The sequence below is a fragment of the Trachypithecus francoisi genome, unplaced genomic scaffold (assembly GCF_009764315.1).
Source record: "Trachypithecus francoisi isolate TF-2019V2 unplaced genomic scaffold, Tfra_2.0 Lachesis_group21, whole genome shotgun sequence".
Taxonomy (NCBI): Eukaryota; Metazoa; Chordata; class Mammalia; order Primates; family Cercopithecidae; genus Trachypithecus; species Trachypithecus francoisi.
The window spans coordinates 22,775,693-22,803,324 of NW_022681467.1; the positions used below are offsets into that span (position 1 = coordinate 22,775,693).

Genomic DNA, 27,632 nt, shown 5'->3' on the forward strand with positions numbered 1-27,632 from the left:
CTTAGGTCTTTCTACTGATCAGTGACATGTTTTTAAAATTTTTAATCTTTCCTCACATCCACCCACTCAAAAAAAGATTTTGCAGAAGGCGTTTCATGTGGTCATAAAGATACTCAATAAAGAACAAAGAAGTTAGTTCCTTCTAATATGCCAAAAGCTTTCTTTTTTAGAGATAGTCTTACTTTGTCACCCAGGCTGGAGCGTAGTGGCAGTATCATAGCTCACTGTAACCTTGATTTCCTGGGCTCAAGTGATCCTCCCATCTTAGCCTCCAGAGTAACTAGTACTACAGGCATGTGCCACCATGCCCACCTAATTTTTTAATTTTTATTTTTATTTGTAGAGGTGGGGTCTCCCTATGTCTCCCAGGCTGGTCTCAAACCCCTGGCCTCGAGCAGTCCTCCCCCCTCAGCCTCCCAAAGTACTGGGGTTGCAGGCATATACCACTGCACCCAGGCCCCTTTCTGAGCAATTTTTTTTTTCCTTTGAGATGGAGTCTTTCTCTGTCCCAGGCTGGAGTGCAATGGCGTGATCTCAGCTCACTGCAACCTCCGCCTCCGGGGTTGAACCTAATCTGCCTCAGTTTACTGAGAAGCTGGGATTACAGGCGCATGCCACCAGGCCCAGCTAATTTTTGTATTTTTAGTAGAGATGGGTTTCACCATATTGGCCAGGCTGGTCTCAAACTCCTGACCTCATGATCTACCCGCCTGGGCCTCCCAAAGTACTGTGATTACAGGCGTGAGCCACCACACGCAGCCACATGTTACATTTTGTGTTCTTTCTTCTTCTTCTTTTTTTTGTTGTTGCCACGCTGGAGTGCAGTGGCGTGATCTGGGCTTACTGCAACCTCTGACTCCATGGTTCAAGGGATTCCCCTGCCTCAGCCTCCCGAGTAGCTGGGATTACAGGCATGCGTCACCACGCCCAACTAATTTTTGTATTTTTATAGAGACAGGGTTTCACCATATTGGCTAGGATGGTCTTGACCTCGTGATCTCCCCGCCTCAGCCTCCCAAAGTGCTGGGATTACAGGCATGAGCCACCGTGCCCGGCACTTCTGAGCATTTTTGAAGCAAAACTAGAATACTGACTCCTGGGAAGATGATATGGTAGTGTCCAGGGAACAGGAACTGATCTAAGAAGAATGTGGCTACCAAGCATGCTTTGAGGAATGCTACTGCAGCCCCATTTAGCTGTGGTGTATTGTGTTAAATTCAGGTCCTGTAGGCATCCAAATCTCAAGTAATCTGTCCCTCTTAGAACTTCTTTGTTCTAAGATTGCTGATAAAATACTCAAATCTGGCCGGGCACGGTGGCTCAAGCCTGTAATCCCAGCACTTTGGGAGGCTGAGGCGGGCGGATCACAAGGTCAGGAGATCGAGACCATCCTGGCTAACACAGTGAAACCCCGTCTCTACTAAAAAGTACAAAAAACTAGCCGGGCGAAGTGGCGGGCGCCTGTAGTCCCAGCTACTCGGGAGGCTGAGGCAGGAGAATGGCGTGAACCTGGGAGGCGGAGCTTGCAGTGAGCTGAGATCCAGCCACTGCACTCCAGCTTGGGCGACAGAGCGAGACTCTGTCTCAAAAAAAAAAAAAAAAACTCAAATCTTCTTGTCTTTCTTGTTTGTTTGTTTGGGTTTGGTTTTAATAAACTGACTGGGTGATTTGAAATTTAGGCTGAGGCTAGAGATTTCAAGAACTGAATTTACATAAGGGGAAAAAAAGGTTTTCACGTGAATGAAGTTGGAAATGCCAAGTAAAATACAACAGTGTGCTGTATGTTCTATTTCTCCTCTTTACTCCCACAAGGAGCAATTACTAAATAACTTACGTAAGACTTCAATAGCAAAGAATGCATATTACTAAGATGATGAATATGTAGCCTTTTATAAATTAAAAGATTAATACTCCTGCTGAAAATACATTATGATGAAAATTTTGTAAAAACTAATGTATTACTAGATCAGGATTAACATCTTGGAATAATCTACCATCTACTTAAATTGTTGGTCCAACATATCAATTGTAGCAAAGCCATTTTATTTACTAAAACAAAGGGAGAAAAATTCCTAAAATATATGCTACATCAACATATCTTCTACCAGCCTAGGTCCCTCTGGTAATTGGGGTTTATTAAAAGGCCCTGCCAGGTAGTGAGGACTCACAAAAGTCTCAACATCCAGCCCCCAGCAGCACTAAGGCAGATGTCTCTTCCCTATGATGACAGTGCTACCTCTACTGCTGTGTGTCTGAGTCTTTGTTCAGAATGCTACAAGAATTGTACCAATTTCGAGGACCTTGCAGAGCAACATTCCCACACCACTGGCCTCACTCCTACCCAGCCTGTATTAATGGCTGCCTTTGGCCAGACAAGGTTTCTAGTTCCTGCGTCTGGAGGCCAGGTTGGCAGGCCACCTGACAGAAAGCTTGTCAGTGAGTGCAGAAGAGCTCCCTGTGGAAGGGGTACTTGGTTTGGTGGAATCCTCTCCAGAGACATTATTTTTGTCAAGGCTTCTTGTATGTTATTTACTACTTTATTTATTTATTTATTTATTTATTTATTTATTTTTGAGGCGGAGTCTTGCTCTGTCCCCCAGGCTGGAGTACGATCTCGGCTCCCTGCAAGCTCCGCCTCCCAGGTTCACGCCATTCTCCTGCCTCAGCCTCCTGAGCAGCTGGGACTACAGGCGCCCGCCACCACCGCCGGCTAATTTTTTTGTATTTTTAGTAGAGACGGGGTTTCACCGTGTTAGCCAGGATGGTCTGGATCTCCTGACCTCGTGATCTACCTGCCTCGGCCTCCCAAAGTGCTGGGATTACAGGCTTGAGCCACCACGCCCGGCCACTTTCTTTCTTCCTTTTTTTTTTTTTTTTTTTTTTTTTGAGGCAGAGGCTCATTCTTTTGTCCAGGCTGGAGTGCAATGGAGTGATCTCGGCTCACTGCAACCTCTGCCTCTCGGGTTCAAGCTGTTCTCATGTCTCAGCCTCCCAAGTAGCTGGGATTATAGGCGCCTGCCACCTCGCCGGGCTATTCTCATGTCTCAGCCTACCGAGTAGCTGGGATTACAGGTGCCCGCCACCGCGCCCGGCTAATTTTTGTATTTTTAGTAGAGACGGGATTTCTCCATGTTGGTCAGGTTGGTCTCGAACTATCACCCGCATTGGCCTCCCAAAGTGCTGGGATTACAGGCGTGAGCCACCGCGCCTGGCCGTTATTTACTACTTTGATTTAACGTCATTCCCTTTCCCCCTCCCACACACACACACTAAAGCCTTAATAGTTTTGTCCTCTTATAGTTTTCAGACACTTCATTATCTGCTATCTCATTTTATCCTTTCAGGAATTCCTTAAAGTTGATTGATAGGACGGTTATACCATTTGAAAGATGAGAAAATTGAAGTATAGATGAAGCTCTGACATTTAGACAGTGACATCCTGGGAGCAAGCATCCAGATTTGCTGACTGCAAACCTCTCTATCTTTCTACCATACCATTTTCTGTCACTTGCCTGTTTCCTGTCTCTTAGCTTGCCCAGTACAGATATTTAATCTCTTATTTTCTTTCCTTTTTTTTTTTTTGAGATGGAGTCTCACTCTGTCGCCCAGGGTGGAGTGCAGTGGCGCAATCTTGGCTCACTACCACCTCCCTGGTTTGAGCGATTCCCCTGCATTAGCCTCCTGAGTAGCTGGGATTGCAAGTGTGTGCCACCACACCCGGTTAATTTTTGCATCTTTAGTAGAGGTGCATTTTTGCCATGTTGGCCAGGCTGGTCTCAAACTCCTGACCTCAGGTGATCCACCCGCCTCAGCCTCCCAAAGTGCTGGGATTACAGGTGTGAGCCACGGCACCTGGCCTAATCCCTTATTTTCTAAGATGAGAGATATCTTACCAAGCCAGTCTTGTCTGGGGAGGCATATTTGTAAGGTATTAAAGGACAGTCTTGGCTATAACAAGGGTCATCAAGTGAGGCCCTGTCAGAAATACGAAAGTTAAGAGCTAAGTTTTGTGCCCTGTAATTTTCTAATAGCTCCACAGCGTATGTGCTATGTATATTTGGTAAAGCACTCCTTAACTACATCCTTCCTTCCCTTTCTAAGAAGATCTGAATGTAGGAAAAAGGAAATTAAATATGTATTTGGGTAAAAGCACTTGCTCTAACTGAGCCAACCCAGAAAATGGCCAAAGGTTCAAAATTAAATATTACCCATTATTTATGTTCGGAAGCTCTCAGAGAAGAATTTACATGGGATGAAGTTGTTCTTTGCAGGTACTGACTTCCTGCTATACATTACTAGATACTAGAAACTAATAATAAGATTTAGGTTTCAGGTACAGCCAGTTAACATCTCAGTGGTGTCAACAGTATAAATACACTCTTCTGGGAACCTACAAGAAAACTAAAAATCTGTGAACACATTTTTAATTTACCATGAATAAATAAAAGTAGAAGTTTTCTTTGCTTGGTAGAGTTTTGTTTGGGTTTGGATTTGTTGTATTCATAATTATAATTCCATTATCAGTCTTTGGTCTTAATAAGCAGGCCTGGCAGGAGCTCTTTATTTTGTAAGGAATCAAAATGACAAACTACAGCTTATCACTTACAGGAGAAGCAACCTTTATCTGTGGAATTTTAACTGTAGTGATCAGTAAGTATTCTCAAACAAACTGACAGAAATAGTCCTTTTTTTAATGTTTAAACAACACTTACTGTTTCTGATTATAAAAGTAACACATGAGAAAGGCAGTGAAGCATATGGACTGAGAGTGCTGAGTTTGGAGTTGGAGAGGCTCTGGCTGTGTACATACCTGGTCAGTCATGGCCGTGGGACCAGAACTGTCTAAGCTTCAGTTTCCTTGTCTATAAAACGGGGAGAAATTGGCCAGGCGCGGTGGCTCACACCTGTAATACCAGCGCTTTGGGAGGCCAAGTGGGGATGATTGCTGGAGCCCACGAGTTCAAGACCAGCCTGGGCAACATGCTGAGACCCTATCTCTACAAAAAATTTTTTTAAAATTAGCTAGGTATGGTGGCACATGCCTGTAGTCCTAGCTATTTGGGGGGCTAAAGCAGGAGAATCGCTTGAGCCTGGGAGATTGAGGCTGCAGTGAACTGAGATCACATCATTGCACTCTAGCCTGGGGTGACAGAGTAAGACCCTGTCTCAAAAGAAAAAAAAAAATTACTTTAAAATGTTTTCATGACCCTTTAATACTGTAACATATGACTATATAATTAATTATATAATTAATTATTATCTCCTTGTGAGATATGTCAGTTATTTCTAATATTTACCATTATAAATATTGCTACTTCAATATTCAAGGGTTATTAGGTTAAAGGCTAAAGAGTTTGAAGAACCTTAAAACTTTTTTTCTTTTTGCACTTCCCTGAGGTTGAACATTTTCATGTTTATTAATTACTGGCATTATTTCAGTGAAATGCCTTTTAGTGAATAAATGCAACTTGCAAAGCTTTTCATGTAGAATCTCCAGTCTCTGAAATAGTGCCAGGTACATAATAGTAAATATTTGGCATGGTGAATGAATGAATGGCAAGAATATTAACACTTTGTTTACCACATTTGTTTCAGATGGGGTCATTGTGCTTCTATATGTGCACAATGATAATGCTGTCTTTGTTCTTAGTCTTTACCTATTTTTTTTTCCATTCTTTTCTTCCCCCACAGTTCATCCATGAGCTCGGATTTCCCACATTACAACTTCAGGATGCCTAATATTGGATTCCAGAATCTGCCTCTCAACATATATATTGTGGTTTTTGGTACTGCTATATTTGTCTTCATCCTTAGTTTACTCTTCTGTTGCTACTTGATTAGGTAACCAATTTTCATTCTATGTTACTTCAAAATACGTTAAACAATCAATAATCAAGTTTTATCCTCCGATTTTTTAAAAAAATGAAGTATGATAATTGGCAAAATTTTAAAAAATTAAGATGGCTTCACACTTTAATCTGTGCATTAGTAATCAGTAAAACACCTTTATATAATCTTCAATCTTACCTACTGATGAAGTGTTTTACTCTGTAGGAGAAAATTGTCCTTATTTATTTTTCTGCCTTTCTACCTTTTTACCAGATACACATATGTCATTGTCTATCTCCAAGATTTAATCTACTCTCACAGAGATTTCAAAATTGCTTTTCAAGAAGGTGTGGCCTCCTTGTTAGCTAAAGTCATTAGATATCAGAAAAGTAGGGGAGGCCGGGCGCAGTGGCTCATGCCTGTAATCCTAGCACTTTGGGAGGCCCAGGTGAGCGGATCACCTAAAGTCGGGAGTTCTTGACCAGCCTGGCCAACATGGTGGAACCCCGTATCTACCAAAAATACAAAAATTAGCTGGGCGTGGTGGCTCATGCCTGTAATCCCAGCTACCTAGGAGGCTGAGGCAGGAAAATCACCAGAACCCAGAAGGCGGAGGTTGCAATGAACCAAGATCGTGCCATTGCACTCCAGCCTGGGCGACAGAGCAAGACTCCATCTCAAAAAATAAAATAATAAAGAAACATAAGGGATGCTCCTTATATCTCATAGATATGTTGACTGCTTATGACTTTTATTTCTTCCTCAAATTAATTAAATACTTGAGACAAATATAATTGTAATCTACAGAAAAAACCTTTACAAAACCTGTTTATTTCCAGAAATTCCTTTTTCTAACATTTCTATTAAACTATTATTTAAATAATTAGATCAGCCAGGTGCGGTGACTCACGTCCAAAATCCCAACACTGGGAGGCTGAGGTGGGTGGATCACTTGAGGTCAGGAGTTTGAGACCAGCCTGGCCAACATGGTGAAATCCTGTCTCTACTAAAAATACAATAATTAGCTAGGTGTGGTGGTGGGCACCTGTAATCCCAGATACTTAGCAGGAGAATCCCTTGAACCTGGGAGGGAGAGATTGCAGTGAGCCAAGATCATGCCATTGCAGTCCAGCCTGGACAACAAGAACAAAACTCCGTCTCAAAAAAAAAAAAAAAAAAATAGTTTGATCACAGTGTTCTAGGACAATGGGATATAAATATCGTCCAAAAATGTAATTAAGAGTAAAAAGCTTAGCACTGTGTAAAGTAACTGTTAACTGAAGAAGTCCCAAAAAAAGTACTGCCACTTTTAAGTTCTAGACTTTGGGTGTTTGTAATTGTAAACACCAAAGCATTTGTGTTTGTCTATTACAACACCTTCCTTAGTGGAAAGAAAAAAAAATTATGAGGTACATACATGTAAATACTTGCTGCAGCATTTAATATATTTTTGTGTTACCCTTTTGCATTGTAAACACATTTATTATTACCAATGGACAATGAGTTCTTTATTATTATTTTTTTTTTTGAGATGTTTCTCACTCTGTTACCTAGGTTGGAGTGCAGTGGCACAGTCTCTGCTCACTACAGCTTTCCTCCCAGGCTCAAGCAATCCTCCCACCTCAGCATCCCAAGTAGCTGGGACTACAGGTGCCTGCCACCACACCTGGCTAATTTTGTTTGTATTTTTGGTAGAGACGGAGTTTTGCCATGTTTCCCAGGCTGGGCTTGAACTCCTGAGTTCAAGCCATCCACCCGTCTCAACCTCCCAAAGTGCTGGGATTACAGGGGTGAGCCACCACATCTGGCTAGACAATGAGTTCTTTTAAGACTGTTCGACTAGTTCAGATTTTTACATCTCTTTCTAGCAAGAAGAGCAAGGTTTTGTGTGTTTACACAAATGTTAATATTACTGCAATTCCAATATAGTAAAACACTCAAATATAAATTAATAATAGTTTGATAAACATTATATAAATATTCAGCATTTTTAAAAATTAGAGAATTAGCCATAGCATATATAGGACCTCAGAATATAAAAATATGGTTTTTTTTTCAGACTTACTAGTTTTTTTTGATAATTCCTCTACAAATGTTGATTTAACTCAGAAATATGTAAATTTAATATTCAAAACTAAATTATTTTTAAAGAGGCAAAAAATATAAAAATATAACAAAATGTAAAAAAAGAAAATGTTATTAAGGGAGAGTTATATGTAAAATATTTAATTCTAAAATATATAGCTCATAATATATTTTGTATTACTATGTCAAAGAATTAAATAAGCCTTTAACTTTAAACAAACCAAAAAAAACCCCACTAATGTACCAATTTGTGATTCTGGGTAAATTCTTTGAAAAGTAAGTTATGATACACCCTTTTACCTCATTGTATTCCTTTTAATAAGCAAATAAGTAAAGTGATAAAGAAAAAATAATGATATGTACTTAATTTTATCCTTTTGTATCTTTTTTTTTTTTTTTTTTTTTCCAAGATAGTGTCTCACTCTGTCGTCCAGGCTGGAGTATAGTGACATGAGGCCCACTGAAGCCTCAACCTTCTAGCACAAGTGATCCTCCCATCTCAGCCTCCTGAGTAGCTGGGACTCTAAGACATGCACCACCACACCCAGCTAATTTTTGTATTTTTTGTAGAGACAAAGTCGCACTATGTTTTCCAAACTGGTCGTGAACTCCTGGGCTCAAGCAGTCCTCCCAGCTCTGCCTCCCAAAATGCAAAAATTATAGGCATAAGCCACCACACCCAGCTTTATCCTTTTTTATAATCAGCCTAACAGGCCGGGTGCAGTGGCTCACACCTGTAATTTCAGCACTTTGGGAGGCCAAGGCGGGTGGATCACTTGAGGTCAGGAGTTCAAGACCAGCCTGGCCAACAAGTGAAACCCCATCTCTAACTAAAAATACAAAAAGTAGTTGGGTGTGGTGGCACACGCCTGTAGTCCCAGCTAATTGGGAGGCTGAGGCATGAGAATCACTTGAACCCTGGAGGCAGAGGTTGCAGTGAGCCAAGATCGCGCCACTGCACTCTACCCTGGGCAACAGAGTGAGACTGTGTCTCAAAAAAAAAAAAAAAAAAAATTAAAAGATTAAAAAATAAGCTAACAAAGCAAAGAAATTAGGATCTGTTACTCTAAAATTGAATTATCATGTTTAATCAGAAATGTTCAAACATTTCTAAACTTCATTTACTAGTCATTGGTAAAATTTTTTCTTTTTTCTTTTTTTTGAGACAGAGTCTTGCTCTGTCACCAGGCTGGAGTGCAGTGGCACAATCTCGGCTCACTGCAAGCTCTGCCTCCTGGGTTCACGCCATTTTCTTGCCTCAGCCTCCCGAGTAGCTGGGACTACAGGTGCCCGCCACCATGCCCAGCTAAATTTTGTATTTTTAGTTGAGACGGGGTTTCACCATGTTGGCCAGGATATTCTAGATCTCTTGACCTTGTGATCCACCCACCTCAGCCTCCCAGAGTGCTGGGATTACAGGCATGAGCCACTGCGCCCAGCCAAGTTTAAAAATTTAATCATGATGTAAGGAGCTTTCCTTTATGATGATCCTAATTTGTTACCTTTAATGTTTCAAATGGTAAATTGGGATTTAACAAGTCTTTGCAGTTAATCTAGAGATCCGTGGAGTCAGTTCCTCCAGAACTACCCTAGCTTGTTTTTTATGATAACCTAAGCTCTCCAGCACCTTCCCAGGAGGTTCTTCTGTTCTGCAGAGAGCTCCTTCCAGTCACCACCACTGGACTCAGCAGAACCATAGGAAGAATATAACTTAGGTCTAAACAAGACAGTCACCACCAACCACAGTCGTACACAGGATTGTAGTATAGAATGTGCTGACTATGATAGGGCTGTGAACAGGGCACTGCTGGAACACAAAAGAAGGGCATCTTACCTTGCAAAGAAAGATCCTATTTTATAATGAATTATGTAATATTCTAATTTATGTTTGTTCATTTTTTTCCCTGATGGTTATTTGTTCTGTTTGTTATATCTCAAACACCCAGAATCGTACCTGGCACAATATTAAGCACTTGATAAGTATTTGTTGGGTAAATGAATGAATGGTTCCCTAGTAGGAAGTCATTAGATATGCCTAAGACTGAAAAATCAAGAAGTACCAACACAAGCAAGTTACTTAGAAACTTGAAAGTCAGGATCAAAATAGTGAGCTAAAGGGGGAAAAATGGGTTCTCTCTTGGGAAGAGGACAGAGGACTGCTGATTTTTTTGTTGTTAACCCTGTAGAGCCACATATGACAACATATGTAACTTGGATAAAATTAAAAACAAAAAAGAGAGGAGTGATGCATATCCCAGTTACCCTGATTTGATCATTATACATTATATGCTTGTATCAAAATATTACATGTACCTCATAAATATGTACAATTATTATGTATTATGTTTTAATAATAAAAATAAATTTGAAGAATTCAGGGAAATTTTGGGGCTACAGTTATTATGAGGTCTTGAACCAAAATAATGACAGTAGATCTAGAAAAGATGTTGTGGTTGTAAGAAATACTTGGGAGGTAAAAATAAACAGAAATTAATGACTGAACATTAAGGACAGAAAAGGGGATAAGTTTAGAATCTTGGACTTCTGGCTTAGGCAGCTGGGTAGATAGCAATCCCTTCAGAGAGATAGAAAATGAAATGGCACGTTTTAAGTGAAAGGATGATAGATTCCCTTTCAGAGATGGGGGTCTGAGTTCCCTGTGTAACTGTCAAGATGTTTAATACTTAGTTGGATATATAGCTCTAAAGCTTGTGAGAAGTCTGATCTGGAAAAAGGAGGTCATGTAATTAACAGGTAGAAGCTGAAGCCAGGAGTGTTGCCTAGAGGGAATGTGTATAGTAAAATAAAATGGGCCCAGGGCAGAATCCTAAGGAAACACTGATATTTAAGAGGAGCCCTTAAAAGAGACTGAGAAGGGCTAGCAGGAGATAAGAGGAAAATCGAGGCCGGGCATGGTGGCTCACGCCTATAATCCCAGCACTTTGGGAGACCAAGGTGGGTGGATCACCTGAGGTCAGGAGTTTGAGACCAGCCTGGCCAACATGGTGAAACCCTGTCTCTATTAAAAATATAAAAATTAGCCAGGCGTGGTGGCACATGCCTGTAATCCTAGCTACTCAGGAGGCTGAGACAGGAGAATCACTTGAACCCAGAAGGCGGAGGTTGCCTTGAGCTGAGATTGTGCCACTGCACTCCAGCCTGGGCAACAGAGCAGACTCCGTCTCCAAAAAAAAAAAAAAAAAAAAACAGGGGCAGGGAATATTATGAGAAAGATGCCCCACAAGTAGTGTTTCAATGGATTGAGTCAATTATGTCAGCTGCTCACAAAGAGGATAAGAATTGAAAAGTTCGTATTACATTTGACAATAAGGTTTGCATCCTTAATCTTTGGTAGAAAAATTTCCATAGTAAAGGGTAAGGGATAGTAGAGGCTATAATGGGGCAAGACCTGGCTAGTAGGTGAAAGTGGATACAAGGAATATAACGCTGTCTTTGAAGAACCTTGGCTGAGAAAAGATTAGGTTGAGGGGAGAAGGAGTTGCTGTAGAATCAAGGAAGTATTTTAGTGCTGGGTTTTTTTGTAAGATAGAGATTTTGGTATGTTTATGCATATATTAAGGAGAATGAGCCAATTGTGGAAGATTTATGAGAAAGAACAAATCATAGAGGTGAAAAGAGACACACATAAGAGAGATAGCAATATTATTCCTAATTAAGAGAACACCTTTTCCTAAGACGGAGATGAGAGTAACTGTGGAAAACAAAACACTCATAGCCATGTGGAGCCGTGAGTGAGAAAGCTTGCATACATGACAGCCCCCTTTATTTATCTGTGTAGTAAAAAATTGACAGTTGAAAATTATAGGGGAGGGAGTGATAGGGTAACACTTAAAGAGAGTGTCAAGGGTTTGAAAGAACCACTGCATGAAAGCTTAGGATACTGAGCATGAATAGATAGAAGGATTAGAGAGCAATGTGGAGAATCAGGCTGAGACTGGAGACCACAAATTTGCAGTAGCCATAAGCTACACAGTTTTATAATTTCTCTAGCACTGTTCAGCATTGTTAATCATGCCTTCTTAAATACTCTTTGGATATCTGTTTAGCAATGCAAAATAAAATAGTGCAGTGTAAAATATTAGATAATTAGTGGGAGTTAGAGTAATGGAGGAGACAAATTAACTTCATAGAATCAAGTTAATTTAAGGGAGAACTTTCTAGAAGGGATGAATTTTGAGCCACAGATAGAAGAAAAAGGTGAGCACAAATTGATCCATGTTGTAGCTGGAGGTAACAAGTTCAGTTTTGGGAAAACGTGCAGATCTAATTAAAATATTCAAATAAGCAAAATGAATTAACAAATCAAGTCTAATTTTAATGACTTCTAATGGAATTCATTTTATTTATTTTTTTATTATTTATTTTATTATTATTAATTTTTTTTTGAGACAGGGTCTCACCCTGTCACCCGGGCTGGAGTACAATGGCATGATCATAGCTTACTGCAGCCTCAACCTCCCAGGCTCAAGCAGTGCTACCTCAGCCTCTCAGGTAGCTGAGACTATAGGCACACACCATCATGCCTGGCTAATTTTTTCTTTTTCTTTTTTTGAGACAGAGTCTCACTCTGTCACCCAGGCTAGAGTGCAGTGGCACATTCTCTACTCACTGCAACCTCCGCCTCCCGGGTTCAAGCAATTCTTCTGCCTCAGCCTCCCAAGTAGCTGGGATTACAGCGTGTACCACCATGCTTGGCTAATTCTTATATTTTTAGTAGAGATGGGGTTTCACCATGTTGGCCAGGCTGGTCTGGAACTCCTGACCTCAAATGATCCACCCGCCTCAGCCTCCCAAAGTGCTAGGATTACAAGCATGAGCCACCGAACCCGGCTAATTTTTAAATTTTTTGTAGAGACACAGTCCCGCTATGTTCCTTAGGCTGGTCTTGAGCTCTTGGGCTCGAGTGATCCTCCTACCCTAGCCTCCCAAAGTGCTGGGATTACAGGGATAAGCCACCACGTCCGGTCCATTTTATTTCTTTACGTGAAAATAGTTTCTTTACGTGAAAATGTTACTGTTTTCACGTAAAGAAATAAAATGTAAAACAAGCAAAAACCGTGTAAGGATATAGATTATTTGAACTACATAATTAATACACTTATGAGAAAGCTATACTTTTAAATTCATGTATTAGGCAAGAAAGACAAAAACCAATGAGCTGCATTTTCATGGAGCTAAAAGGCCAGTTAAACCCAAGAAAAAGTAAAAGGAAGAAAGTAAAAAAACTAAGCACCATATCAATGAAATAGAAAATAAATGTATAGTAGTAAAAATTATTGAAACCAAAGCTAGTTCTTTGGAAATATTAATAAAATTGATAAATCTCTAGAAAAACTAATCAGGAAAAAGAGGAAAGAAAATATAAATTACTAATATCACTAATGAAAAAGGGATATTATTACAAATCCTATAAACATTAGAAGGTCACAAAGAATACAAAGAATATTATGCATTTATGGCAATAAACTTGAAATTTTGGGTGAATTACATAGATTCCTAAAAAAAAAAAAAAGAGGTATATCAAAACTGACACAAGAAAGGGCATTTATTAAAAAAAAAAAAAAACAGCTTAACGTTGTACTTTCTGGTAATAGATGGAAAGCTTTCCCCTAAGATCAGAACACAACAAGAATGCCCACTTTATCACTGCTGTTCAGCATTGTACTGGAAGTTCTAGCCAGAATAATTAGACAAGAAGAAGAAGTAGAAGGCATCTAACTAGAAAGAAGTAAAACTATCTCCATTTGCAGATGATATGATCCTATATAGAGAAAATCTCGTAGGATACACACACACACACACACACACACACTACTGGAGCAAATAAATTCAGCAAACTTTCAGTGTCCAAGATCAACACACAAAAATCAGTTGTGTTTCTGTACATCAGCAATGAACAATCTGAAAAGGAAATAAAGGAAACAATCCCATTTACAATAGCATCCAAAAGAATAAAATTTTAAGGAATAAAGTTAACCAGGGAAATGAAAGACTTATACCCTGAAAACTACAAAACATTGCTGAAAGAAATTAAAGAAGACCTAAATAAATGTAAAGGCACTCCATGTTCATGGATTTATATAGTCTTTATAATATAGTTAGTGTCATTATTCTCCAAGGCAATCTATAGGTTCAGTGCAATCCGTATCAAAATTCCAATGGCCTTTTTTTACAGAAATAGAAAAAGCAATCCTCAGATTCATTTGGAACTGGGGCCCCAAATAGCCAAAGCAGTTTTGAAAAAGAAAAACAAAATAGAAGGAGTCACACTTCCTGATTTCAAAACTTCAAAAAGCTACTGTAATCAAAAAATTGTGGTACTGGTATAAAGATAGACATATAAACCAATAGAATAGAATTGAGAGTCCAGAAATAAATCCAACATCTATGACAAATTAATATGCAAACAAGGGTGCCAAGATCATTCAGTGGGGAAGGAAAGAATTGTTTCTTCAACCAATGATACTGGGAAACTGGATATTAACATGCAAAACATTTGTACATCAAAGGACATCAAGAAAGTGATAAGGCAACCTACAGAACGGGAGAAAAATATTTGCAAGTCATATCTGAATAAGGGTTTAATACCCAGAATATATTAAAAGCTCTTACAATTTAACAGCAAAAAGATAACCCAATTTAAAAATGGGCAAAAGATTTAGACAGCTCTCCAAAGAAGATACACAAATGGCCAAAAAGCACACGAAAAGATGTTTGACATTATTGGTCATTAAGGAATTTCAGGCTGGGCACAGTGGCTCACGCCTGTAATCCCAGCACTTTGGGAGGCCGAGGCGGGTGGATCATGAGGTCAGGAGATCGAGACCATCCTGGCTGACACGGTAAAACCCCGTCTCTACTAAAAAATATAAAAAATTAGCCGGGCGTGGTGGCAGACGCCTGTAGTCCCAGCTACTCGGGAGGCTGAGGCAGGAGAATGGAGTGAACCCAGGAAGTGGAGGTTGTAGTGAGCCTTGATCGCGCCACTGCACTCCAACCTGGGCGACAGAGCAAGACTTCATCTCAAAAAAAAAAGGAATTCCAAATTAAAAACACAATGGAATACCACTTCACACCTACTAGGATGCTGTAATCAAAAACAGAAAAATAATAAGTGTTAATGAGGATGTGGAGAAATAAGAACCTACATACATTGCTGGTAGGAATGCAAAATGATGCAGCTGCTGTGAAAAAGAATTTGGTAGATCTTAAAAAAATTTTTTTTTTTTTTTTTGAAACAGAGTCTCACACTGTTGCCCGGGCTGGAGTGCAATGGTGCAATTTCAGCTCACTGCAACTTCTGCCTCCCAGGTTTATGCAATTCTCCTGCCTCAGCCTCCCAAGTTAGTTGGGATTACAGGCTCCCACCACCACACCCAGCTAATTTTTTGTATTTTTAGTAGAGATGGGGTTTCACTATGTTGGCCAGACTTGAACTCCTGACCTTGTGATCCACCTGCCTCAGCCTCCCAAAGTGCTAGGATTGCAGGCATGAGCCACCGCACCTGGCCGGTTCTTCAAAATATTAAACCATGTGACCCAGATTTTCATTCCTAGGTATATACCCAAGACAAATGAAAATATATGTCCACACAGAAATGTGTACAGAAATGTTTCATAATAGCCAAAAGGTATAAACAACCCAAATGTCCATCAACAGATGAATGGATAATTGTATGTACATACAATGGAATATTATTCAGCCGTAAAAAGGAGTGAAGTACTGATACATACTACAACCAGGATGAACCTCAAAAACATGCTAGGTGAAAAGCCATACACAAAAGGCCATATATTGCACTGTTCCTTTTATATAATATATCCATAATAGGCAAATCTATACAGTCAAAAAGCAGGTTAGAGGTTGCAGAGGATAGAAGTAAGGGGTAATGGGGAGTGATCACTGAATGGGTACCAGGTGTTTTTGGAGTGATGAAAAGTTTTGAAACTAGAGATAGCTGGTAGATGCACCACATTGTGAGTACACTACTTACCACTGAATTGTATACTTTAAGGCGGTTAGTTGTAATATGAATAAAAATCAAAGAATAAAAATTTTAAAAATAAAAAACTGGGGCTGGGCATGGTGGCTCATGCCTGTAATTCCAGCACTTTGGGAGGCCAAGGCAAGCGGATCACCTGAGGTCAGGAGTTCGAGACCAGCCTGGCCAACATGGTGAAACCCCATCTCTACTAAAAATACAAAAATTAGCTGGATGTGGTGGCACACACTTGTATTCTCAGCTACTCAGGAAGCTGAAACAAGAGAATCGTTTGAACTCGGGAGGCGGAGGTTGCATTGATCCAAGATTGTGCCACTATACTCCAGCCTGGGCAACAGAGCAAGACTCTGTCTCAAAAAAAAAAAAAAAGATACAAGAAACTGAAAATATGAATAATTATATATATAATAAGAAATGAGGCAGATCATGAGGTCAGGAGATCGAGACCATCTTGGCCAACATGGTGAAACCCCATCTCTGCTAAAATACAGAAATTAGCCGGGCAGGCGTGGTGGCATGTGCCTGTAATTCCAGCTACTTGGGAGGCTGAGGCAGGGAAATCCCTTGAACCCGAGAGGTGGAGGTGGAGGCTGCGGTGAGCTGAGATCACGCCACAGCATTCCAGCCTGGCGACAGAGCAAGACTCCGTCTCAAATATATATATATATATATATTTTTTTTTTGGGCCAGGTACGGTGGCTCATGATGTAATCCCGGCACTTTGGGAGGCCAAGGCAGATCACGAGATCAGGAGTTTGAGACCAGCCTGGCCAACTTGGGGAAACCCCATCTCTACTAAAAAATACAAAATTTAGCTGGGCATGTTGGCGCATACCTGTAGCCCCAGCTACTCAGGAGGCTGAGGCAGGAGAATCACTTGAACCCGGGAGGTGGAGGTTGCAGTGAGCCAAGATCGCACCACTGCACTCCAGCCTGGGTGACAGAGCACGACTCCGTCTCAAAAAAAAAAAAAAAAAAAAAGAAAAGAAATTGTATGTATTTTTAAAACATTCCCACAATGATTTTTTAAGCCAAGTAACTGATCCAAACATTTAAGGAAAAAAGTACCACTCCTATATGACACTTCCAGAGAATAAAAGTGGAACAAATACTTCTCAACTCATTTCATGAGGCCAGCATAATTTTGATTTCGAAGCCTGACAATGATATTATGAGGAAGGAAATTATAGACCGATCTTTTCATCAGCAAAATACTATAAATCAAATCCAGGGATCTACAAAAAAGGTAGAATATTACAACCAAATGAAGTTTGTTCCAAGAATGATTTGAAAATCAATCAATACAATATAGCACATTAATAGTATAATATCATAAAGCGGCCGGGCGCGGTGGCTCAAGCCTGTAATCCCAGCACTTTGGGAGGCCGAGACGGGCGGATCACGAGGTCAGGAGATCGAGACCATCCTGGCTAACACGGTGAAACCCCGTCTCTACTAAAAATACAAAAAAACTAGCCGGGCGAAGTGGCGGGTGCCTGTAGTCCCAGCTACTCGGGAGGCTGAGGCAGGAGAATGGCGTAAACCCGGGAGGCGGAGCTTGCAGTGAGCTGAGATCTGGCCACTGCACTCCAGTCCGGGCGACAGAGCGAGACTCCGCCTCAAAAAAAAAAAAAAAAAAAATCATAAAGCATTGATAACATTTAATACCTGTTCATGATTTTTTTGTAAAATAAACTAGTACTACAAGAGAACTTTCTAAAATTTGAAAGGGTATCTACAAAAAAACCTAAAGAAAACATCATACTTAATAGTGATGTATTTATAGGGACATTCACTATCACTTTTATTTAGCATCATACTGGAGGGCCTAGCTAGTCAATGCAAAAAAACAGGGAAAAAAAGAATAAAAGAAAAGTGTATTTAGAAAAGAAGTATATAAAGATTATAAAAACAGGGTTTAAATTGTGATTATATGCAGACAACATAATTATGTACATTAAAAAATCCAAAAGTATTTACAGAAAAACTATTTAGAATTAGCAAGTCACCAGATACAGGATCAATATACAAAAATTACTTTTTTCCATATAAGTAGCAAGAAATAACTAGAAAATAAAGATTTTTTAAATACTATTTACAGTAGCATCAAAAATTACCAAATGTCTAGGAGAAATGTGTGAGAGAGACATTAAAGCTATAAATAAAGAAATAATGTTCATAGGTTAGAAATTCAGTCTTGCAAAAATGTCGGTTCTTCCTCAGTTGATCTGTAAATTTCATACATTCTCACCCAAAACCCCAAGAGGGTTTTTTTTTTCCCTTTCTGGTGGCAATTGAAATCTATATGGAAATGCAGAGAATGAAGAATAGCCAAGCCAGTCATTAAAAAGAATAAAACTTGAGGACTTTTACTACCAGACCCCAAAACCTGTTTTAAATCAACAATATTAAGAGAAAGTGCTATTCACCAAGCACCCATATATGAAGTTCTAAATACTTTTCTCCAGTAAAAGGAATTAGGGTTCCTTGGAAGAAGTGGCTAACCCCAGGACTGGAACACAGAACATAAAATGAGCCTGAAACATCTTTTGGTGCCAGTAAATAAGGAAATGCATGGGAAAGGATGGGGGCTTGTTGAAAGGACACAAGAGTCAGCCTGAAGGACTCAAGCCAATCAGTTTGAGCAACAAAAAGTAGTGATCATATTGAACTGTAACCCATAGATTAAAACCAATATCCATGAGTCTAGACTTACAGAAATAAATAATTGCACAAATAAACAAGGAAGCACATCTCTTCCTTATAGAAGAACTCCAGTTAACAAATGTGTAAGGAATTAGAGAACTACAAAACCACCATTAGAATTTAGGCAAACACTACAGTAATTATTGCAAGCAAGGTGGATGCTAAAACTGGTGGGCAAAAGCTTGAGAAAAAATAGAGGCTGTGTATAATTTCAGCATATCCCTCAAGATATTTGTCAGTTACAAAGGAGAAATTAACAACTTTACAGTGGAGAAACCCAGTGGACACTGTCTTAATCTTAAATTGAAATCTTCAAATTCCGCCAAGAAAAAGTGATCATACTTAATATGTCAGAATCTTGAAAGACAAGGAAAGACTAAGGAACTCTCAACAAATTAGAGGTGGCTGGCCAGGCACAGTGGCTCACGCCTGTAATCCCAGCATTTTGGGAGGCCGAGGCAGGTGAAGCACAAGGTCAGGAGATCTAGACCATCCTGGCTAACACGGTGAAACCCCGTCTCTACTAAAAATACAAAAAAAAAATTAGCCGAGTGTGTTGGTGGGCACCTGTAGTCCCAGCTACTCAGGAGGCTGAGGCAGGAGACTGGTGTGAACCCAGGAGGCGGAGCTTGCAGTGAGCCAAGATCGTGCCACTGCACTCCAGCCTGGGCGACAGAGCGAGACTCTGTCTCCAAAACAAAAAAAACAAATTAGAGGTGGCTAAGGAGACATAGCTAGATGCAAGGTGGGATCCTGGATTGGATCATAGAACAGGAAAAGGACATGAGAGAAAAAACTGGTAAAATTCAAATAAGGTCTGTAGTTTAGTTCATAATACATCAACATTACATCAATACTAATATATCAATGTTAATTTAGTGGTTTTGATAATTGTACTATGGTTGTATTAAATGTGGACATAGTATGTACACCTATGGTTATATAAATGTGAAAGCTGGTAGAAAGGTATATGTGAATTCTATTTTTTGCAACTTTTCTGTCTAAAATTATTTCAAAATAAAAGTTTTTTAAAATAGCATGATATTGACACAAGGTACACTGGTTGCTTAGTGTTGGTATAACAAAGTGCCACAAATTGGGCAACTTAAATCAAGAGAAATGTAATTTCTCACAATTGTGAAGGCTAGAAAAGTTCAAACTTAGAAAGTGCTGGCAGAGTCATGCTTTCTCTGGAGGCTCTAGGAGAGACTCTTTCTTGCCTTTTCCTAGCTTGCAGGGAGTACCAGAAAGCCTTGGCATTCCTTGGCTTGTAGCTGCCTCACTTCAGTCTCTGTCTCTGTCTTCACATGGCTTTCTTTTCCATCTGTCTCTGCGTATCCTCTCCTCTTCTTCTAAGGATAGCAGTCAAATTGAATTTAGGGCTCACCTTAATCCAGTATGACCTCATCTTAACGAACTAATAATCTGAAAAGACCCTATTTTCAAATAAGGTTATATTCTGAGGTTCCAGTTTGACATGAATTGGGAGCTGAGGGGGACACATTCACCCCAGTCAGTATACAGGGATAGGCAAATAGACCAATGGAGCAGAATAATAGCAGCTCTAGAAATAGACTCACATATTCGATACATCTGATTTACAACAGATGTGCCACTGCAGTGCAGTGGGGAAAGGGGAGAATCTTTTCAATAAATGATGGTAAGGCAAATGAAAATCTATATGAGGATAAAAAGCATCTGGACCCCTACCTCATAGCATACATAAAGACCAATTTCAGATGGATCATAGACATATTCGATAGGTAAAACAACAAATTGCTTTCACAACATGGGAGAATATCTTCATAGTCTTGGGATAGGCAAAGATTTCTTTAATGGGACACGAAAAGAACTAACCTAATTGGGAAAAGTTGATAAATTAGACTTACTTAAATTTAAAATTTTTTCAAACTTAACCTGCAAAGATGTGAACACCTAGAACTCTCGCGAACTACCCATAGGAGTAAAATTATTATGAGGTTTTTTCTTTTTTTTCTTTTTTTTGAGACAGGATCTCACTCTGTCCACCCAGGCTGGAATGGGGTGACACAATCCCAGCTCACTGCAGCCTTCACCTCCCAGGCTCAAGCAGTCCTCCTGCTTTAGCCTCCTGAGGAGCTGGGATTACAGGCCACACGCCACCATGCCCAGATAATTGTATTTTTTGTAGAGGTGAGGTTTCACTGTGTTGCCCAGGCTGGTCTCAAACTCCTGGGCTCAAGTGATCCTCCTGCCTCAACCTCCCAAAGTGCTGTGATTATAGGCAGGAGCCACTGTGCCCGGCCGGGGTGAGTACTTTGATTTTTTTTGTTTGTTTGTTTGAGACAGAGTCTCACTGTATCACCCAGGCTGGAGTGCAGTGGCATGATCTCGGCTCACTGCAACCTTCACGTCCTGGGTTCAAGCGATTCTCCTGCCTCAGCCTCCCAAGTAGCTGGGATTACAGGCATGTGTCACCACGCCTGGCTAATTTTTGTATTTTTAGTAGAGTTGGGGGTTTCTCCATGTTGGCCAGTCTGGTCTCGAACTCCTGACCTCAGGCCATCCGCCTGCCTCGGCCTCCCAAAGTGCTAGGATTACAGGCGTGAGCCACAGTGCCCAGCCTCGGTCTGGTACTTTGAACCAGCAGTTCTACTCCTGGGTATATACTTAACAGAAATGAGTATATATGTCCACTAAAAGACATGTAGAATTTGTGTATCAGCTTTATTAGTAATACCCTCAAACAGGAAGTAGTTAAATATTCATCAGCAGTAAAATGGATAAATAAATGATATTATATTCATACAATGGAATACTGTATGTCAGTCAGAAAGACAATTACTACAACCATATGGAAGAATCTCACAAGGCATTGTAGACTGAAAGAAACCAAACACAAACGAGTATATACCAAATGTCCATTTACATGAAGTTCAAAAACAGATATAATTAGTCTACAGTGTTAGAAATCAGGATAGTGCTACCTCTGGGGCATGGATATTGATTAGGAAGGGTCATTTTAGAGGGCCCAGATGTGCTGGAAATGTACTATGTCTTGATATGAGCAATAGTTGTGCTGGTATGTACATTTTTTAAGATTTTGAGCTGTATACTTAAGGTTTTTATACTTCATTGGATTAAGTATGTTATACTTAAATTTTTTCTAATTAAGAAAAAATATAAATATTATTGAAATAAGTAGACTGTCAGTATAAAAAGAATTCAGTCATCTTACGTTTGGGTAACATTTCATGGTTCCCTGGTCACTTTCACGTAACATGTTAAGAGATACGTCATTTGGGTGCATTTCAGGGTAAAGGTTCTAATTTATATCATTTGAGCCATAAATGATATAAATTAATACCAATACCAGCAGCTTTTTATTTTTCTTCAAGTTACTATGTTTGAAATCTCAATATTGCATTACTAATTTCTGTCTTTTAGGCTAAGACATCAAGCACACAAAGAATTTTATGCCTACAAACAGGTGAGAAATTTAATTCAGTTTGGCTTTGATTTTTTTTTCCCCAAAAAAACTGAGAACTCTGATTTCCACTCATACTTTAAACTGGGACTGAATTTACTTGTGTTCATTTTAGCATCTCACTGCCAATTTGCAGTATAATATATCAACTTCATTTTCTTAAGTATTATTCTCTTATTTTATAAGCATTACTTGAAGCTATGGAAAGTTCAAATGATATAATATAATTTAGCAGGAAACTTGAGCCAACAGTTTGCTAAAGAGAAATGCTATATAGCTTGTAATTCTTAAAGTTACTGTCAACTTAATGGAGTTCTGAGATACCATTAAGTGAAATTTTTCCTTCCTTCTTTATTAGAAGACATAGTTCCTAGGAGGTGACCAGCTGTGTTACAGTGATCTCATCTACTGCCTTTTGTACTTTAAATGTTAACTCATATTATCCACTAGAAGTCTGCAAACTTGGATCATAGCTGTTAATACCTAGTCCTTCACTGATTTTGTCTTTAAGTTAATACACTTATCTTTTCTTGAAGGCCAAGTAAAATTATTTTTTTCTTCCATTAATATTTTACCACTAACACCAAACAGGGGGCCTAGATTTTCCTTTGGCTCTAAGCATGAAAATCTTATTTTTTGTTACTCTTAGCTTTCTTGGGTACAGGGGAGCTTCAGCTTATTTGAGTCTTTAACCTTGCTCACACTGATGTTGCGGAACTGTAACACTTCAGAACTGCCTATCTTGTTTTTGTTTGTTTGTTTTTGAGATGGAGTCTCACTCTGTCACCAGGCTGGAGTGCAATGGCGAGATCCCGGCTCAGTGCAACCCCCGCCTCCCGGGTTCAAGTGATCTCCTGCCTCCGCCTCCCAAGTAGCTGGGACGACAGGCACCCGCCACCACGCCCAGCTAATTTTTATATTTTTGGTAGAGACACCGTGTCACCATGTTGGCCAGGATGGTCTTGATCTCTTGACCTCGTGATCTGCCCGCCTTGGCCTCCCAAAGTGCCGGGATTACAGGTGTGAGCCACTGCGCCCAGCCAGGACTGCTTATCTTTCTGTTCATCTTTCGTCCATGTATCTTTGAAATATGAGCTCATTGGCACCTTCCCTAGATAGACATACTGATGTCCTTAGGTAACCCCACACTCTCATAGGTCTCATGTGGGATCCATAATCAGAGTTGAGTATTTTATTTATTTATTTATTTATTTATTTATTTTTTTGAGGCGGAGTCTCGCTTTGTCGCCCGGACTGGAGTGCAGTGGCCAGATCTCAGCTCACTGCAAGCTCCGCCTCCCGGGTTTACGCCATTCTCCTGCCTCAGCCTCCCGAGTAGCTGGGACTACAGGCGCCCGCAACCTCGCCCGGCTAGTTTTTGTATTTTTAGTAGAGACGGGGTTTCACCGTGTTAGCCAGGATGGTCTCGATCTCCTGACCTTGTGATCCGCCCGTCTCGGCCTCCCAAAGTGCTGGGATTACAGGCTTAAGCCACCGCGCCCGGCCAAGTATTTTAGTTTTCTAAATGAATGAATCTTTTCATCTCAGTCCTATCATAATCTTTTTTTTTTTTTTTTTTAAGACAGGGTCTCTGTCACCCAGACTAGACTGCAGTGACATGATCGCAGCTCACTGCAGCCTTGACCTCCCTGGGCTCAGGTGATCCTCCCACCTTAGCTGAGTGTGGTGGCATGCATAGTTGGGGCTACAGGCGCACACCGCCACCCCTGGCTAATTTTTGTACTTTTTGTAGAAATGGGGTCTCACCATGTTTCTCAGGCTTCTATCATAATCTGTTTTGTTTTGTTTTGTTTTGAGACAGGGTCTCACTTCTGTCACATAGGCTGGAGTGCAATGGTGCAATCTCAGCTCACTGCAACCTCTGCCTCCTGGGCTCAAGTGAGCCTCCCAAGTAGCAGGGATTACAGGCATGCACCACCTGGCTAATTTTTGTATTTTTTGTAGAGACAGGGTTTCGCTGTGTTGCCTAGACTGGTCTTAAACTCCTGGGCTAAAGCAATCCGCCCGCCTCAGCCTCCCCAAGTGCTGGGATTACAGGTGTGAGCTACTGTGCCTGGCCACCTATTATGATCTTGACAACTTACAAGATATTTGTATGTAGGCTAACTAGAAAGTAAAATTGGCCTTTGCAGTCACTTAAGTGAAATTGACTGATAAAACTAGTCAAGTCACAAGACATACAGTAAATTTGACCTTTAAAATATACTGGATAGGAAATTTAGTATATCCCTATGAGGCCTGATAGTAGCTTCTAGTGTGATTTCTGAAAATAGGATTTACCCTCAAATCCATTTTTAGTTCAGGAATGTAAGACACCAACATTTAGAGATTTTCCCCTCAAATTTTACTTGCCTATTTTCTTCACTTTAAGATGAAATATACTCTAATAAGCTATATTTAGTCTCAGAGTTTTTTCTTAAATAGTAAACTTCCTTGTTATCACTTATCATTCATTTTAACTACTGTCTGGTCACCACAGAGTCAAAACTTTCAAAATTAAGATTGACTTACTTTTTTTTTTTTTTTTTTTTTTTTTTTTTGAGACAGAGTTTGACTCCTGTTGCCCAGGCTGAAGTGCAATGGAGCGATCTTGGCTCACTGCAACTTCTGCCTCCCGGGTTCAGGTGAATCTCCTGCCTTTGCCTGCCGAGTAGCCGGGATTACAGGCAGGCGCCACCACATCCAGCTAATTTTTGTATTTTTAGTAGAGACAGGGTTTCACTATGTTGACCAGGCTGGTCTCAAACTCCTGACCTCAGGCAATCTACCTGCCTCGGCCTCCCAAAGTGCTAGGATTACAGGTGTGAGCCACTGTGCTCGGCCAAAATTCCTTTTTTAGGAGAATATTGCATCATTGCTCAAGTTAAAAAAATGGTGCTAAAATAATCTGTCTCAAACTAAAAGAAATTCTCTCCAATATTGAGTATGAGGGAAATGAGCCATATATACAAAATAAAACTATGTGTGCATATGAAAACTATTTAAAATTACAGATTTAAATGGGCATAAGAACATACTTTTTTGTCTTACAGGTTATATTGAAAGAGAAAGTAAAAGAATTGAATTTACATGAGGTAAGTTGATAATAAGTAAATCTTTTTGTTCCTTTTTCTAGTAGCAGTGGTATGCTGTGGTATGTTTAAACACTTTTATTTTCAGTAGTTGAAAAAAATAGGCTTATTTTGATTGGGGTGATAGAATATTTCAGGGTGAAGTCACATAAAAATCAATTGTGTGAAGGCTTTACGAGAGTAGTATAACTGATACTTTTAATAGTGATGACACCATTATAAAGTTTCATAGCAGTAGGGATGCTGCTTGCTGTCCATGCTGTATGAATAGGAGACAGATATGTTAGTTTTTCTACTCAAGATGAGTATATACTAATTTCCCCATTGAAAATGTTCCCAATATTTCTTTCTTACCAGTGGTACAAAAAAAGGGAGCAATTATCTCATGGGGGTAGGGATTTAAGAAGGTAAGACATATGGAATAGGGGAAGAACACATATGTAGAGATATGAATTCTCGGGATTGTTTAGCTATTCAGTTGCATGGTTGGGTCATAGGTGCTTTGTAACTTAAGTACAAACTTGGGTGTGTATATCCTGCTGTATACATTAAGATACATAGCCTGTAAGAATTCTTTTTAATTCTATTTCTTGTATTGCCTCTGACTACAAATTTTCAGAATTTTTATTTTTTATCACCCTTTCCTTCTCCCTTTCTGGGTTTTCTAATTGGTATTTAAAGCAAGGACTTGAAAAGCTGTGCGTTGCAACAGCTGTGTCATATATAGCCTAACTGTGGTGAAGCTAAATTGCCAGTCTCTTCAAAGAAAGTTAATTTGTTAGGTTATTTGAATAATAATAAAAATAATCATATTGGCCGGGCGCGGTGGCTCAAGCCTGTAATCCCAGCACTTTGGGAGGCCGAGACGGGCGGATCATGAGGTCAGGAGATCGAGACCATCCTGGCTAATATGGTGAAACCCTGTCTCTACTTAAAAATACAAAAAACTAGCCGGGCGACAAGGCGGGCGCCTGTAGTCCCAGCTACTTGGGAGGCTGAGGCAGGAGAATGGCATAAACTCGGGAGGCGGAGCTTGCAGTGAGCTGAGATCCGGCCACTGCACTCCAGCCTGGGTGGCAGAGCAAGACTCCGTCTCAAAAAAAAAAAAAAAAAAAAAAAAAAATAATCATATTATTGTTAAATTTTTTTTTTTTTTTTTTTTTTTTTGAGGCGGAGTCTCGCTCTGTCAACCGGACTGGAGTGCAGTGGCCGGATCTCAGCTCACTGCAAGCTCTGCCTCCGGGTTCACGCCATTCTCCTGCCTCAGCCTCCCGAGTAGCTGGGACTACAGGCGCCCGCCACCTCGCCCGGCTAGTTTTTGTATTTTTAGTAGAGACGGGGTTTCACCGTGTTAGCCAGGATGGTCTCGATCTCCTGACCTCGTGATCCGCCCGTCTCGGCCTCCCAAAGTGCTGGGATTACAGGCTTGAGCCACCGCACCCGGCCTTGTTAAATATTTTGAAATCATCTATTGGTCCTTTGCTCTTTTTGCATATTTTTCATCAAAGAGTTGATATATTTCTGTTTAATAGCATTTTAGACCTAACCTTGGATTAAACTGAAGCATTAATTACTGTTCAGATTTTTTTTTTTTTTTTGAGACAGGGTCTCACTCTGTCGTCCAGGCTGGAGTGCAATGGCGTAATCTTGGCTCACTGCAAAGTCTACCTCCTGGGCTCAAGCGATTCTCCTGCCTCAGCCTCCCAAGTAGCTGGGATTATAGACATGTGCTACTGCACCCAGTTAATTTTTGTATTTTTAGTAGAGATGGGGTTTCACCATGTTGGCCAGGCTGGTCTTGAACTCCTGACTTCAAGTAGTCCACCGCCTTGGCCTCCCAAAGTGCTGGGATTACAGGCATGAGCCACGGCACCCGGCCACTGTTTGATTTTTTACTTTTCCCAGAAGTTAATTTTGACACATGGCCAAAATTAACATGAAGTAATAGAAGGTGGTCTGTTTCTCATTTGGAGTCTTTTTGATTACTATAAATGAAGATTAAATTTTTAACAGGTTAATCCAGAACAAGTCTTCCTTGTTTGTTTGACCTATTAGTTTAGAAACTTTGTCCTGAATACATACATTGTGTGTTGCATCAGTATATATCAGAGTTAGTAACCAACTACGCCCACCAATTCCTGTTTTGCTGGTCATTTGTATCTAGTCTTGGATTTTTTTCACCATAGTATCCCCAGCTTTGGTGATGGTGAGTTGCTTTCTCCATTGAAATTCTTTTGCACCTTTTTCAAAAATCAAATAGCCATATTTTTTGTGACTGTATTTCTGGATTCTCCATTATATTCTCTGGATTTGTGTGTCTGTTTCTTCATCAGTACCACACTGTCTTGATTATTAATAGCTTTATAGTAAATCTTAAAATCAGGTAGTGTGATTCTTCCAACTTCATTCTTTTCCAAAATTGTTTTAGCT

At 40.0% G+C, this 27,632-nt stretch overlaps 1 protein-coding gene across 7 annotated transcripts in view; it reads left to right on the plus strand.

Annotated features, from left to right (window-relative positions):
• Positions 1-27,632, plus strand: part of RNF24 (ring finger protein 24) — a 110,349-nt gene that overhangs the window by 65,504 nt on the left and 17,213 nt on the right. For all 7 annotated transcript variants that reach the window (XM_033185757.1, XM_033185756.1, XM_033185754.1 and 4 more), the window contains 3 exons: positions 5,692-5,841; positions 22,071-22,113; positions 25,164-25,205. In XM_033185757.1, coding sequence (XP_033041648.1) covers positions 5,699-5,841; positions 22,071-22,113; positions 25,164-25,205 — 228 coding nt within the window. In that variant the 5' untranslated portion in view covers positions 5,692-5,698. The remainder of the gene's footprint in view (positions 1-5,691; positions 5,842-22,070; positions 22,114-25,163; positions 25,206-27,632) is intronic.